The sequence below is a fragment of the Poecilia reticulata genome, linkage group LG11, assembly GCF_000633615.1.
Source record: "Poecilia reticulata strain Guanapo linkage group LG11, Guppy_female_1.0+MT, whole genome shotgun sequence".
Lineage (NCBI taxonomy): Eukaryota > Metazoa > Chordata > Actinopteri > Cyprinodontiformes > Poeciliidae > Poecilia > Poecilia reticulata.
The window spans coordinates 11550700-11566680 of record NC_024341.1 but is presented as its reverse complement, the minus strand read 5'-3'; the positions used below and the strand labels follow the sequence as shown (position 1 = coordinate 11566680).

General features: G+C 38.4%; 3 protein-coding genes across 4 annotated transcripts in view; all 3 read right to left on the bottom strand.

Moving 5' to 3' along the window:
* Window positions 1-23: 23 nt before the first annotated feature.
* On the bottom strand, window positions 24-2534 carry LOC103472251 (granulins-like). Its single transcript, XM_008421746.2, has 4 exons — window positions 1428-2534; window positions 1101-1250; window positions 703-1005; window positions 24-389 (listed from the first exon to the last, which is right to left on the bottom strand). Exons 2-4 carry the CDS (start codon window positions 1248-1250, stop codon window positions 60-62), a joined length of 783 nt encoding a protein of 260 aa, XP_008419968.1. The 5' UTR covers window positions 1428-2534; the 3' UTR covers window positions 24-59.
* Window positions 2535-2628: 94 nt separating this feature from the next.
* On the bottom strand, window positions 2629-7461 carry fam133b (family with sequence similarity 133 member B). Its single transcript, XM_008421744.2, has 11 exons — window positions 7316-7461; window positions 6218-6315; window positions 5345-5423; window positions 5042-5143; window positions 4924-4956; window positions 4657-4725; window positions 4049-4147; window positions 3911-3949; window positions 3737-3826; window positions 3403-3465; window positions 2629-3267 (listed from the first exon to the last, which is right to left on the bottom strand). The coding sequence occupies exons 1-11, from the start codon at window positions 7337-7339 to the stop codon at window positions 3172-3174; spliced, it is 792 nt and encodes a 263-aa protein (XP_008419966.1). The 5' UTR covers window positions 7340-7461; the 3' UTR covers window positions 2629-3171.
* A 351-nt stretch (window positions 7462-7812) lies between these two features.
* cdk6 (cyclin dependent kinase 6) overlaps window positions 7813-15981 on the bottom strand; it is a 43894-nt gene continuing 35725 nt past the window's right edge. For both annotated transcript variants that reach the window (XM_008421743.2, XM_017307286.1), the window contains 3 exons: window positions 11675-11725; window positions 11430-11565; window positions 7813-11326 (listed from right to left, as the gene is read on the bottom strand). In XM_008421743.2, coding sequence (XP_008419965.1) covers window positions 11174-11326; window positions 11430-11565; window positions 11675-11725 — 340 coding nt within the window. In that variant the 3' untranslated portion in view covers window positions 7813-11173. The remainder of the gene's footprint in view (window positions 11327-11429; window positions 11566-11674; window positions 11726-15981) is intronic.

Here is a 15981-nt window from a genome sequence, read left to right as displayed (position 1 = left end):
ATATATATAGACCACAATGGGGAGCAGTAACAAGAAGATGAAAGGGAAAAAGAGAATGGTCAAAAATCACAACGCTGCCACAAGTATGTTTCACCATGGGGATGGTGTGTTAACATCAGAGCCTTTGGTTGTAACATCATAACATGTGATGAAATTAAAACCTCGTGAATACTTGTGCAACGGATCATGGCTAAAGACAGAGTCACAGATTTTACCTCCTGCTCGTGGTTTTGGTCTTCAGCAGCTGCAAGGAAAGAGGCAGGGACTGAAGTCAGAGCTTGTTTGTAGTTGAACGGATACTCCAGGCCTTGCCTGATGCAGTGAGTGTAAGTGAAATCACAGTCATAACCGTATGGGCAACAGTGGTAGCCGTCCAGGCAGCATCTCCCCTACAAGACAACAGACGCAGTGATGTTCAAAAATGGTAGAAAAGTTGCCAAACAAATCCATAGGTGGTGAAAGAAAATACAGCAGGTAAAATTTGTATTCAGCTTCTGTTTTTGTTACCCTTTACTCCGTTTGTGAGCTCAACTGCTTTTGAGGAGTACTCAAGTTGCTCTGCTGTGAATTTTAAGCCGATGGCCTCATTAGAAATATTTTTAAACTCGTGCAAACATCGACGTGTTGAATACTTAACCTCGCTATGTCTCCCATCAGTTCCTTTGTGACAAGAAACACTTTTCAGCTCACAGATCTACTCACAGGCGAGTATGGACAGCAGAACCAGGCGCCCTTCGGATGTCTGCAGCAAGTCGTACCATCAGGACAATAATGATAGTTGTCACAGTAGACCACTGTGCTCTTTATCTGGTCAGGGACGTTGTTGTCTTCAACCTCCTTGAAAGGGGTCAGAGGCAGATCAGGTGTGCTTGGAACCTCCGCAGCCACTTTCTCCACCATCGGGATCCTGATCCATGGCTGGTATTGCTTCACACACATCTGCGTGACAAGGTCACAGCGATATCCGTAGGGACAGCAGTGGGCCTTGTCAGTACAGCACACAGCCTGTAGAAAAAAAAAAAGAGAAATCAAAAACACTCAATAAGAATAACGGGCACCAGGTGTTTAAAGGTCACGGTGGTTGAAGGCATGCGGCTCACCTTTGAATATGGACAGCAGCCATATCCATGAGCAGTCAGGCAGCATGTCGACGAATCAGCACAGGTAGTCCCATCGGGGCATTTAATGTCACAGAAAGCAGAGCCCCACAGGAAGAGTCCGACACACAGCCACAAAGTGGAGCTCAACATCTGGTGGAGAAAGGGTAACAGCTGGTTTTGTTATTAATTTTTGTGCCATAATCTTTGCATTTCAACTTTTGCCAATGGGTCAAGACAAAGTAACTGGGTAGTTTCTAGTAAATTGCTTCAGAGTAAAACAAAAAGAAAAAAAAAAAAGTTGATTTTAAGACATTTGTAATTTCTTACCTTCTGCACGCTAAGTGATACAACAGCTTCTTGTCACAAGGTTGGCAAGTTGCTCTTTATATGCAACACCAGACACTCCCATTGATACAAAGCCGGAAAAGCCCTTCTATAGGTCTGTTGATTAATTATTTCCAGGGTGGGGAAAACACTCCCACAAAAACCTCTCTTAAGGAGCATGACATACATTACGAGGTGACATTATTGACCTTTGGTACAATCACACCGTTTCCCAGTCACAAGACTCAAACACAATAGCTCTTCAAAACATGTTGACCAAGTATAATAAACCTGGATTTCTTCACCGCACTGGGAACTTTTCCTACATCAGCTTGTGCAATGGTTTCAATTACACAATCAGGTTTGTTTTTAAAGCAGCGCAACCTTAACGATTTAGTCTCATCTCATGCAGAAATCTCTAGGTCTACATAATTTACTTTAAGGTACAAATTCCCCAAAAGTCTTAATAGTTAAGTTTTATTTTCAAGTGCAGGGTTTTTTGTTTTATCTCCAGCAAATACGAAGCACTCTTAAATCTTTTTTTGCATTTTGCTTTTGAAGATCTTTTTTACATTCATATCACATCACAATGATGTAATTTCTACATGAGTGTTGGGTAAATTATCTGCTTCTAACATCATTTATGGTTCATGAGTGACCTGATACAAGCAATGCAACATTTTAGCTAATATACAGAATTTGTCTGTACGAAGTGGCTCTTAATTCACTTCACTTCTCGTGAAGATCTACCAAATTGTTGAATGGATTTTGCTCAACAAATCATCATAAGACTGCAGTTATCCATGTTCCACATTTTCCTACAAAATGCTTTTAATCCCCTCAATTTCCTACAAATATGCTGTTTTTCACAAGTTGTCTAAAACAGTTTTTTCCCCATTATCCGTAATTATACAAATTACAATAAAGACCTGAAATATTTCAAAGTGTAAAAAAAAAAAATATCTACATATCCTTTCTGAAATGACTGATGTAATATAGATTTTGTTTCTAGTGTTTTTACGTTTTTAGCTCTACTTGTACACATAAAACATCTAAGAGTTTATTTTAAGTGAAACTTGGCCTAGACTATATTGCGGTGTCAAATATGTTACACAATCACACCCACACAAAAAAGGAAAGTTATCACTTGTATTAATTACACTTGAAGTTCCAACCAAAAGCCAAAAAAAAAAAAAAAAAAAAGTTAAAACAACACTTTTTATTTGTTGAATTCTTGTAGTTTATACATTTACACTGCAATGTAACGTCTCGCTGAACAAAACAAGAATCTCTTGAGTTCACTATTACCTGCGTGGCTAACATCCTATAACAGATCCAACTTCAATATGAGGCTGGCAAGACATCAGGATCTACATGCATGACACAGGCACCGGCAGAACAGCCTTGTGTAGTGGTGGGAGATGTGAGGTATGAAGTGGGAGAGGGGGGGGAAAAAACATACAGACTAAGAGCCAAATGCACGGGAAAGAAACATAATAAAAATGTTATCATCTCAATCCTCAAAATCTACAAAAAAAAAAAAACAACCTTGCTGGAAAGAAAAAAGATGCACCGGTAGTTCCCTCATCTCGACTCCACATACAGAAGAACCTCAGCATTACATCTTATGTCCACTTTTTTTTCAATCCCGACGACTGCAGTCGGGTGAGAAACGTTTTCCACAATCAAAGGCAAAACGACACCGGTGAAGTGTGAGGAAAACAGAAGCACTGTGATGACGCGGCTTTCAGTCAAGCTCTGAGTCCGACTGAGACGTTGCCTTCTTTTTCTTTTTTCTGCCGTGCTTTTTGTGCTTCTTTTTCCTCTTCTTCTTGGATTTTACCTGGAACCAGAAATACATTTTGTTCAAATAATTTTGCTTTTATACAGCACTCTATGTGAATTAAAATGCCAATGTATAAAATAATAACAAGACGACGCTTGTTTTTTTTGAGGGGGGGAGATAATATTTGCTTACAGTGAATTTTACAGTGAATTTCTCCCTCTCCTCGCTACTTCTCTTTTTCTTCTTGGGTTCAGCCTATAAAAGTAATAAAAGTTTATCAATGTTCGGCTACGACAGCTCCTAAAATATTATTGTCAATAACGTTTCTTAATTTACAGTAAGGAAAACTTTAACAGTTTGGCCTTAGCGGAACTTCTAAACCACACAGCAGACATGTATGAACGCTTATGCATCATGTTTTGAGATAATAATAAAAAAATACTGTTCACATTTTACTGAATTCTGCACGTAGAACTGAATCAGTCAGTTCCTTCGATAATACAATAAATGCAACAATAAAAAATACCTCATCCCAATCTGAGCCAACAGTCGATTCTGATGAGGAGTCTTTGTGACCTTTCTCTGTCTTCCTTTTCCTTTTGCGCTCCTTTTCATCCTGATGGAGGCAAGGTTTATTATCATTTCTGTAACGTTTCAGTGACTTTAAATCGTCTATAGCTTTATGGACCAAGCAAATTACCTTGTCTTTCTCTCCGTCTTCCCTGATTCGTTTCCTTTTCTTCGGAAAGAAATAGAACAGTTTTAAGATTTTTTGTTTTTACCCAAGTGCCGTTAAAAAAAAAAAAAGGGCAGAATGAATCATTCTAAAAAGAAAAACCTTGATTTCGGCATCCGAATCGTCGCCCGAGACGTCCGATGGTCTCTTGGTTGACGATCGCTTGCGCTTCCGTTTTTTCTTTATGCTCTTCTTTTCATCCTGTGTTAAAACATACAACTTTGTTTCAAAAAGTTATTCAATTTGTGTTCGGTGGTCACAAAACGGCTGACCAAGTGATTTGCAGGATTGAAACTGGGACAAAATTTAAATCCTAGACTAGACTAATGCTTACCAGCACTAACCTCGTCTACATCTACAGCTAAAAAAAAATGCTGAATCTCTTATCAGACTAGATTAATAATAGTCAGCTTTATTTCCAATCAAATTTTGAAGACGCCGCTTCTTAATCTGTCAAAAACATATTGAATTTACATAACCAAAAAGTCGACACTTTCAATTACTGACATTATTAAAATCCAATCTGACCAGGATACCTCTTTAAACAATTCAAACGTGAGCCGTGTAATATGTATCCATATTGGCTTGACAGACGTCACAACAAATAAAACGTTGCAATTACAATCCCAGGGACCGGATTAGGATTAGATTTGAAGTCAAATAGCTCAGTTATACGTCTGATTTTACTAAATATCTCAGGCTTGACTTACCTCGTCTTCGGACTCTGAAGAAGAGCTGCTGGAGGAATCAGAACTCGATGAGGAGGAAGATGAAGAATGCTTGAGCAAACACATTAAAAGCAGGGTTCATGAGATTTGAGCCAGTACAATTGACTGCAATTAAGTGGATTAAGTCAGATTTTTACAAATCTAGAAACTGTGTATTTATGTGAGTGTGTGTGTGTGTGTGTGTGTGTGGGAGGGAAGAGGATTAGCGCGGTAAAGTTGCCAACCAAAATACTGGAAGTCTCTCCTCACCCTGCTAGATTTCTTCTTCTCCTTCTTCTTTTTCTGGATGCGTGTGCAAAAGCAAAGAAGCGCTTGGTTGAGTAAGCGTGATTCAATGGGATCGTCATCCAAAACTCTGATTACACACCTCCTTTTTGTCTTTCTTGTCCTCGCTGTCCATGGACTTTTTGTCCCGCTCTTTGTCCCCAAGCCTTTTTTCTCGGTTTTTAGCCAGCTCTTTCCTCCATCTCTGCAAACAACACCGCCGAGGTTAACAACAGGTACGATTCGTGCAGATCAAGGGGCGTTATTAAAACTTTTACGTTATCCATTTATTAACATGAGAAGCGAGTAAAATATGTGGTCGTGATCATTTGATGCGTCTAAACCGCTGACTGCTTGCTGCACAGACAGGCCTGTGGAATCAATGGAGGTTATGCTTCAACGTTACCTCATTCATTTTGTCTTCAAAGTCAGCCAGGGCCCGAGATCCCTTTTTCTTCTTCTCCAGCTGCTCCTTTAGCTCTTCCCTGTTCGACACAAAGTGAATCAGTTTCAGAATGTGACAAACTTAGATTTTTCAAAAATAATGCATTCATTTTGTGGGGGGGAAAAAAAAAAGAAAAAAAGATGCAAGTGCCTTTTCTTGTTTACCAGCCACATAAAATCATGACACGTAATGATTTTTAAGCACTGAGTTCACTTCAAACCAGACATGGGGATTAACTTTGTGCAAACGTTACATTTAAGTAATGGATATTGCTTAAGAAATTGCTCTGTCGTGACTCTAGAATCATGTCTTTTATAAGGAGGTCATGTCATGGGATGATTTTTGCAAGACTGAAGTTTTTTGCCGACACATAGCAAAATCATTTTACACCTCCTGTCTTTTATTGCCATTTATGCTTGCAGAGGGGAAGCTTGGGACATCTCACATTTTAGATGGACACATAAAGGACAAAGATAGCTATTCTTATGGTTTAATTCACTCAATGTATAATTACAATGGAATCCATAAACAAAGCAGTCACATGTAGCTTTTAAATAAAAAAAAAAAAAACCAACAACTTTATTTCCTCTTCTCTCTTGGCAGCCCTAAGATAATGGTGCTTATTAAAATCCGTGAGACAAAAGAATGACTCAACAGTTTTCTTCAACTACGCCACAATAGCAATGTGGTACAGTTTGGGACGAGTATGTTTGCTATTATATCCAGAGTGTCGGTAATTCACAGGGTGAGAATTACACACCCCATACACACTGCAGGTGGGGTCTCATGTAAGCAAACGTATTTGTTTCATCTTGTTTTCTGTTGCCAACTAACCATGTTGGTCGAGGTCTGCTTAAGTAATCCTGTATAGTCGGTCCGGAGTTCTGGACAGGCCCCTTGGCTCGAGCAGCTGCAATGGGGTTTATGTATGCCTGAAACACGACAGAAGACCATTGTTATAATGTTATAAGGACATTATAATATTAAGAAAATAACTGGATGGATATCAAAAGCATTACTGAAAGAAAGAACCATGATGCCATAAATTCAACAAAACTGCTGTCCTCTAAGACACAACTGGGTAAAAATGTTTTTTACGATCAACTTTTATATGAAAACAAAATGACTTTAAATGAACAAATGAAAAACAACATTTTAGCTAACAATCTGTACGCTACTGAAAACTTAAATATGGTTTCGTTATTATTTTCCCTTTGGGACCAATGAAGTATTTTTGAAGTTGAATCGTTAAATGTTTTTTTTTTAATGAGAGCGGAGTAATTATCTTTTTTTTTCCTATAGTCAAAAATGAAACTTGAGCATTCTGAAATGAAAAAAACAACAACAACATATAAAACACTAAATATTTCCAGAAGTGATTGATTGAAGATATAAAGGAAATACATGCACTGCATGAACAAATAATTCAGATTTTTTTTTAAAACCAGGGCAGCTATTTATGCTCCGACTGCTTCGTTCATATGCACAAAATAAATAAAAAGCCCACAAATCGGCTTTACACTAATATATATCACCATTAGAACAATGTCAATGTAATAAACAAAATCAGCAATAAAAACACACCAGAAGACTTGTAAAGGTTTAAGCTGAAATGTGACAGCTTGGCATACATACATCAGCTACTGTTTACGCACTGAACAAATGAAGAGTTAGCATTGTAGCATAAAGCTATTCATTTCAGTGACACAATGCCTTGTGTTAGATAAAAAGACCTTATGTTTAATCAACTGCACTCCCCTTTTGCATTTAACAGCGACGTGTTTATATTTAGCTTGACATATTCACTGAAAAAAAAATGCTTCGTTGATACCAATGCTAATGCTAACTGTTTTTCACCTGAGGCGTTTGACGAATGATTTTTGAGCAAATGATTTTTACGTTTATTTGAAACCTAACTTGAGTTACACTCACCACTCGATTGTCTCTTTTGCCCATATCCAACCAATGATGAGAAAAAACATTAGAGTTACTTTACTATCATTGGGCTAAACACTGCATAAAATGAAGCTAAGGGCTACATGTACTCTTCTTCGACTTTACGGTAATCACATTAATCAGTGTCGAGGCAATACTGCCACCTTCTGGGGGTTATGCGTTTTTCTTCACAAACTGGATTTTGTATAAGCAACAAATGAAAAATGATACATTCCGACAGCAAAAGTAAAAACATTTCTAAGTACAATGTAACAGTATTACTAAATTTAGCCTTTACTGGGGCAAAGCTGCTGCCAAGGACCCTAAGGCTAGCAGGCAGTTCCTCCAGAGACTTAAAACCCCTATAATAATAATAATAATAATAATAATAATAATAATAATAATAATAATAATAATAATAATAATAATAATAATAATAATAATAATAATAATAACCTATAATAAACACAGTATACAACTAAAAAGTAATAATGAAAAGGGTGTTATGGTGATTTATTGAACTACATTCATAGACGAATCAAAAAGAAAAAAACATTTGCAAAATTCTGCATTTTATTCAGCTGGTGCAACACCATATTATGACACCAATGCATTAATACATTATGCCAATCTGACTGATATGATGTATTTATGTATTCCATATTCCTTGTTTTGAAACTGCTGTTAAACTGCTTTTAAACATGAACAACTGACATGAGATTTAAATGTGTTACATGGCGAGTCTTAGAAATGATTGCGTGAACTTTGATGACCAAAGCTGTCATTAGTTCAATTATAAAACACTATTTCTAAAGTAATTATAGCTTTATAATTATGCAGCTTTATTATGTAGCACTTAACATCAGAAATCTTGCTATCAAATAGAAAATGAACACAGTGTTTAGTTAAGCAGATCTATTATGCTTGCCTTTCGGCAAATACAAGTTGCTGGTAATAACAGTCTATTTCAAACAGAAACGACTACAGTAACATAATGGATAAATAGTATTAACAGTAGACTATAATCAAAGACACCATTATGAGACAGCTTGATAGGAAACCTGAAAACCTGAAGGAATCGTTATGTGGTCACTTAGTAAGCCAAGAGATGTGCAAACTGTGCCCAAGAGGTTTGGACATCCAGAAAAAACCTGAGAGAGTTGAAAAATGAGTGTGTTTGTGTGTGTGTGTGTGCTAGTAGCACTACCTGTTAGAAAAAAACATAAACCAACCAGTGTTAAATTGTTACTGTTCCGCAAGAACTACAAAGTACAAAAATACAGATCTGCATAAGTTGCCTTTTCCTCGATCATTTACAAGAAAGAAACAAAACAAAAAAACAAAAACAAAAAAAACGGAATTGCAATAAAACGGCACATTAATGTAAAAGCAAAAACTGTAAATAAAAATGTGTTTGTCATCTCGTCATTAACACTACTGAAAAATTCATCGCCACAATCAGTCCACAGCAAAGGAGATCCATTAATTCCACCCAACAATTTCAAGAAACAAAATGCTCTCATCACACAACTTTCCACAGACCTTCGCCTTCTCTACGTACACCTAGCCACTTTTATGACATATCTATGTGCTTCATCAACAGCTTCTGTTGTTGCACCTAGCTAAATACACTGTACAGTACCAATACCTAGTTTCTACACATTCCTTGCACAAACTCTGATCGTAAGCAGAGTCGGTACACTTGGGTGTAAGAATACCGTATGCCCAGCTTATTGAGAAAAACTCTAAAAAGAAATACATAAAATCCGGTAAAAAGCATATAAGACTTGTCAATAAAATTAAAATTAAATACAGAATTTTTTTTTTGATAACACTTTGCCAAATGTTTCATAATGAATAGTGCTGGTGGGTCTTTATCCACAGAAAGCAAGACTGTGCATTACGCTGTCGTTTAGATTGTAAATAAGTGAAATTTATAATGATAAAAATTCCACAATGGCGGAGAAATAGTCATTCAAAAGTCTTAAAGTAAGTGGCAGGATCAGTTTTAATTGTCTCAGCACCGTTATGATCAGCCCATTGAGTCCTTGAAGAGTGCAGCAACCATTAGAATCCCGCTACTGGTTTGTCTGCAGTTACTCTAGATACCCACAAGATGGCAGCAATATTATAGTTAACATTAGAATGACGAGGAACATGGCAGTGAAAGGCTGGCTTGTGATTCCTTGTGACTTTATAGGTACATGAGCATGCTTGGGTTGAGTACTTGCGAGTGCACTCCTATTGTTCGTCCCCTTACGGCACATTTCCACAGTGAGCATGAAGGCAGGTAAGATCCACGCTGTCCTCTTCGGACCCTGTCTGGTCCTCAAGACAGGAGGGCAGTCTGAAAAGTCTAAACACTGGTCATAAAGAAGCTTCAGCCTCTAAAACTTGTCCGGCCCCTCGAATATTCTAGGAGTCGATATAAGACGCAGGCCTGTATTTGCATTGTTAGATAACATTTCACAACCTAAAAGCAGCAATTAAAATCCATTGGTTCTCGGGAGGGCAGCTTTTGTGCATGGTACAAGGGCATGATCTGCTTTCATGTCTTCTTGCCATCTTGTTTTTTTTTTTTTGTTTTTTTTTGAAGGAGTGTTGTACATTGAATATAAAAAGTATTTCCCTCCCATCATTCCATTATATTTTACATTTATATGACACATAAAACTGCAGTTAATTAAGCTTTTTGACACGCAGACACACTGGCTCTAAAAAAAAAAAACCCTTATAAAATGTTGTTTTGTAATGTAAAATGTGAAATTTATCTTGCATAAGTAAAGTGAAAACATTAGCGGAAGAAGGGTAAAAAATAAAACAAGCTGCAATGATCTTGCTGCATAAACCGAAGGTTTGTGAAAGCTTGTTTAGGTTCAATTTCAACAGTTTTAATATTTTTCAGCATCATGGTGAATTTAAGGCTACAGTCAAAGAATAATAATAAAAGAAGATTTCTGTCTTCTGTTCTTTCAATGTTCTCTTAAGGATTTGACAAGGTAAAAAGGGCAGATACTGCCAAGTTAATTTGTGGGATTCTGATGCACTCCTACCAAAAAAGACTGGCTGGTTAAAGTTAATCAAAGGGTGCATCAATAAAGTTGGATCAGTTTAAGAGTTTGAAAACTTTGAGCGACATATCCGTTGGATTGCACAGAATAAATGCCATGTTTTTGAACGATTTAACACGGTTTCCTGTCAAAAATCCCAATTTCTAACAAGTACATGTCAAAACCTCTGCATAGAATGACCCTAAATAAGGCCGTACCTCTGATTGAAGCCATCACTGTTGGCTGCGGGGATCAGGCTCATGTTTCTTAAATTAAATATATCTGCATCTACAAAGGAGCTTCTGCAAACTAAAAAACCTTTGCTGTCTTATTGGAAATTAAAAGTAAGGTAAAGATAAAAGAGGACAGCATTTTGGTATGCTAACTTATGCATATCCAGATGCTGGAAACACTATGTTGAAATAGCTTTTTTTTAGCAGAATGCTTAGGATTTGTTAGGATCAAAAAGGAATTAAATACAACTCCAGAAGAAACCTTACAACCCAAGACAATAGGAGAATCTTCAAGCGGTCTAAAAATAGCCAGCTAAAAAAAAAAAAACATTGCTAGAGACCAAATCAAATGTATTATGACAGAATGAAGGTGCTGCACAAAGATTCAGTCTGTTAGCATAAAAGGCTAACGTTTATGAAAAAGGGGCATCTTAAAGACTGTCTTCCACTGGTAAGTGTCAAAAAGCTTAATTAATGGTTTTCGGTAGGCTAGACACCCAGAAATACAAAATGGGTATAAAAATACTTCTTTTAGCCACTGTTTGGGATAGTTGTAGGTGTAAGGAGGACTATCAGGCTGTCCTCTCCTCAATAGTGGGTTTGTTGCTGGGGATTGAATGGGTAGCGTAGAGACTCCTGCTGTTACTGTCCACGCTTTGAAAGTAGGGGTGAGTCAACGCAGAGAAGGCAGATATCCTCCTGGAGGGGTTGAAGGTGAGAAATTGCTACAGAGGTTGGAGAAAATTGAAAAAAAAAAAGAAGACAAGAAGGAATAGTTAGTTAGTCAGAAACATTCTTACGATTTGAAGAGAAATTCATTTTATCTACCATTAACAGGCCTCGTCCGTCCTCATCCATGTCTGGCACCAGGTCTTCTATTGGTTTTGGGGGTCGGGGTGTGAAGGCGCTCTGTGGTAAGGCCACTTCTTGAGGCCAGTCATCTGGTGAAGGTACTCCAACAACACTGTTAAACAATAAAAGATTATCAGTAATTCATTTGTGTCAACAACAGACTTTTGTCCTGAGAAGGGTTTTTTTGGTCTTATTTTGGAGTAAATTATACTCATACTTACTCAAAGATCTTTCCCAGCTGATCTACATCAGAGTTTCCTCGAAAAAGGGGTCTAGAAAGGGAATAAAAAGAGCAAGTCAGTTTCGCTGCCATCTGTACGACGTCGCAACCGATTCCCTGCAGAACACAAGCTTCAGAATCCGAATTTCTGCTGTAGGTGAACCGAACTCATATACAGGCTTTTGACTCAAGGCGATAGGAATGTGAGAGGCTGATGTGAACGTTTGAAGTCCACATGTTGTCAGGATTGTGGAGCAGCGTTGGTAAGACCACTAAAGACAGGAAGGAGGGAACCAGGATGAAGAGAGGGAGGGGAGCAGTAGCAGGACTGCTGGTGGTTCCTGTGGCTTTGGGTAGTCTTCGGATACCCGTGGGCGGTCACGGCTCGGGCCTGGCACTCGCACAAATTCCAGTAGTCATCATCAGCACAAGCCTACCAGTCGCCTCGCCGGATAGAAAAAAGCCTGTTTAGCTCCTACATGCTTCAGCTTTGGCTCCCGGCTTCATCGATGTGAGTAGGCAATTGGGACTGAGACGCTTATGAAAGAAAAGTTGGATTATTGTAATGCCGAAAGAGCCATGGGAATGAGACTTTCCTGTTCAAGTTTCTCTGAGAAGGAAGGAGGGAGAAGGGCTTCAATGAACTTATTCACCTCAAATCTCGAGGCATAGCGGTGGGAAATCGGACATTTCTGAATTACTGAAGAGTAGAAAAAAAACGTCAAAGTAAAAAACGTTTGCCGCACAACGACGACGCGTCTGCACCAAAACCCAGATTGATATGCACACAGTATCTTTGCAGACATTCACGCTGAAGGAACATTTTCACAGATTTTCATTTAACAGTTACAAATCTCTCTATTTTAATAAAACATTCCGATAAAAAAAATGTGCTAAGTGGGGCACGACTGTGAAGCGGAATGAAAATCTTTTGCAAATGAAAACACTCATACTCAGTATGAAAACACCCATTCTTCTGCAAGCACCAACAGGTTTTCTTCCATTTCCAGAATTTCACTGGTTTTTAGCTCCATCCATCTTTCCAACAACTCCGACCAACTTTTCTCTCTCTGCTGAAGAAAGTAGGGTAGCATGATGCTGTCACCACCATGGGAGGTGTGTTGAATTTGATGTGCAAATTTTAGTTTTCTTCCAGAGACACTGTTTTTCCACATGGGTCAAAAACTAACATTTTTTGTCGGAACAAGCCACCAAAACCTTCTTCCATGTATTTGCTTCATCTCCTACGTGCTTTAAATGTCAAAATGCACACGGCGCTTTTAATAGTCTTTGGATTTATTTTTGATTCAAAACAGATTTGTGCACAACTAGTAGATGACCTACGGATAAAAACACGTCTTGCCCAGTTTCCATAGTCTTTCCATTTTTGAAGAGCTGGTTGAACAGAGCTCTTTGAGATGTTGAGTACCAAGTATTCTTTTAGAATACTTCAAGGACCGGATCCAAACTTCCTTCCATTTCTTGTTCAGATGCTGTTTGATCATTATTATCATCCGGCCAAACCTCTGAGGCCTTTCCAGAAATACTGTTGATATACTAAGATGAAAGCTAACCGTAGAACATTTACTAATTAGGTAAATAAAGTTCATGAAGCATGAATATTTCTTTTTGCAAGGTGCTGGTTGTGTATTTTGCCTTTTGGCCTGGGTACTGTTCAAGTGCACTTCACTTGAGCAAAGTCAGCAGTAACTTGCCAGCCACCTTGTACTTCCCTGTGTTTTCCCACTTGCAGGAAGCTTTGCATAGTTGAACACCCACACTTTCCTACACAATCAAAATCCGGGATATTTTTCACCCGAGACTGTACAATGAAAGCAGTCTCTAAGCTCTGGCTTAGAAGTTAAAATCTAGCACGAGATTTCATTTTAATTATGCGAGTCTACCCTTTTTTTTAAATCAACAAATGTTTCTTTGCTGCTGAACCACCGCAAGGACAAAATGCCCCACATGAAGTCTTTTGAATAAAGCTTTTGATACGCATTTTAAGATCAGACCAAACCAGTTTCTGACAGTTGCAAAAAAAAAAAAAAAAGGGATCACCTACAGCAAGTTATCATGCCAAAACAAGTAGGGCTGATAATTCCAAGAGGTCCATTTTTAAACCTAGACCGCTTTGTTGGTTTGCTGTGGAGGATAAGTGGGAATAGCTTACCTAAGTTTGACCGCTGGCATGTGCAGAGTCAACAGTTTGATGCTACTGTGAATCGACGCGTTCTCAATAAAATACAAATACACAGACTGCGAAAATGCAAAGTCAAGCAATGGGACTAGAGAGTCCTCTCGAAAGTTTGCAAGTCTCACATTCGCATTTTAAATGCATGAGCAGTCGAAGGGTGACACGAGGTTGGGACAGGCATCTGAGTCACGCTTCCTTTGGTGCCATTTCGGCACTGTCCCACATTCCACTGAGGCAACCTCTGGAATGTGTGCACATGTTTGCACGTGAGAGCGTCAATCTGTCTGAGGGCGAAATAGACAGAAACGCAGTTTTTTATGTTGTGTTTTTATTTTTTGGTTTTAGAGAAAATGCATATTCCGCTTTGACTACATGGACCTGCAAGTGCTGCGCAAGCTTTGGTCGTTTCCTACGTGTCAATCTGTGTGGACATGTGCACATGACTATGCTCCGCAGAGGATTTATCAATCGAGTCTCAAGCTGTGAGAAAGTCAACAAGGATGTAGGGCCTCTCCCAGACCATTAACACACCACGTTCAGGCTTTTCGATTTGTGGAATGTCAACAAGCAGAAGTTCTCTCCCTTATTCTCTTGATATTTGAGTCAGAAACCATCCTTGCCATGCAGATGCAGACTTGTATAATATTTGCTTAAAATTCCACACACTGTATTCTTATGATGGTGCGTAGTTTAGTTTTTTTTTTTTTTTTTTTTTTTTGGTCCACAAAGGCACGTTTGGATGTTTGGAAATAAGATAAAAGAAAGTAGTAATGAAGAAAATTTAAAGGTATTGGGTCCTTGTAAAAGTTTGGACTTTTCTGAAACATGAAACAACAAAGAACATGAATGGTCTAAACCAAGATTACAACCCGTGCAAAATTTAAACAAAACGTGGAATTTTGCACGTTTGTGGACGAATAGCTCCAGAGACATTTGACTTACAACCTTTAAACGCAGTTTAGGTGCAAGCCGGTATGAGTTACTGTGTTTCTTCCACGTCGTCTTTTCTGCACTTTCCCCTAAATCTTCCTTTTGCTTTCTTTCACCACTTCTTCCAGGTGTCCTTTAATCTCCGACAGGTGTCCTTTTAAAAAGCCATCTTTATCACTAAAAGAGAGTGATATTTGCGTTCACGGTCATCAAAGGACTCCGCCTCACCTTCCAGCTCAAAGGAAAACTGGTCAGGTGCCAAAATATGAAGACGCCCACATTTACAAATACACAGCAAATCTTTTAACAGCTTTCTCTGTCAAAGTGGGAGACAAAAGGAAGCCCTAGCACAGATGACACACATAGACTAGTGCCTCGGCTCTTAAGGTAAATTTGCAAAACTGGAAAAAAGTATGATTTGAAAGGGAAAACAAAACGCCTATCAAAATGTTTTAACCCTGTGTGACCTTTTGAGCTCGTGAACTTTCACATGCTTGCATGAAGGGGGTGAAAGGACGGTTGGGGAAGGAAGCAGGGCTGCTCCTCCTGGCAATAAGCCCTGCCCCAGAACGACACTTCTTATCTGCTATTGCACACACACGCACACACATAAGTTCAGACTAACTAACTCATTTCACTTTGGAATACACACTTTCCTTCACATAGGCTTGCCCAAAACATTTTTCATTCTATGCTTATGGAATGAATTTAAACACTTTCTTTCCATCATGAAATAAAGTCCGTGTTTATTTTTCCCACTGTCAAAACAAAATCCGTTATTAGTGTGCCCCTCCAGTGTGAAGTTCGTTAAACCACAAACTGAAATACCTAGACCAGGAACCAGAATCTTGACTTGCATGCTTCGACCACAACAGCCAGCCTGTGTTACTGTAATGGTTTGATAAGCCAACTGAAATGTGATTGCCTATTGCTCAAAAACATCTGTCAGGTGTCATTTGAGGTGATAAGTGGTTTAGCAAATTCCCAAAATGACTCAACGTGTAAACAGTGTGAAAACTTTGTTTAGACCATCTAAAGCTAGAAATCTAAAGTGAACAAAGCCTGTAGAGATTTCAAACTTTCTCCACTTCCTACTTTTGGGTTGAATGGCTTGGACTCGACATAATACAAGGTGGACATTTAAGTTCCCTTTCAATACTGATACAAATTTTGAATATATA

Excerpts from the sequence above, each read along its gene's own strand:
- LOC103472251 (XM_008421746.2), bottom strand. The coding sequence starts at position 1,250 with ATGTTGAGCTCCACTTTGTGGCTGTGTGTCGGACTCTTCCTGTGGGGC. Across the intron at positions 1,006-1,100 it reads GCTGCTGTCCATATTCAAAG|GCTGTGTGCTGTACTGACAA; the intron begins GTGAGCCGCATG and ends TTTTTTCTACAG. Across the intron at positions 390-702 it reads TCTGCTGTCCATACTCGCCT|GGGAGATGCTGCCTGGACGG; the intron begins GTGAGTAGATCT and ends GTTGTCTTGTAG.
- fam133b (XM_008421744.2), bottom strand. The coding sequence starts at position 7,339 with ATGGGCAAAAGAGACAATCGAGTG. Across the intron at positions 5,144-5,344 it reads TTGAAGACAAAATGAATGAG|AGATGGAGGAAAGAGCTGGC; the intron begins GTAACGTTGAAG and ends TGTTGTTTGCAG. Across the intron at positions 3,268-3,402 it reads AATTCACTGTAAAATTCACT|GTAAAATCCAAGAAGAAGAG; the intron begins GTAAGCAAATAT and ends TTCTGGTTCCAG.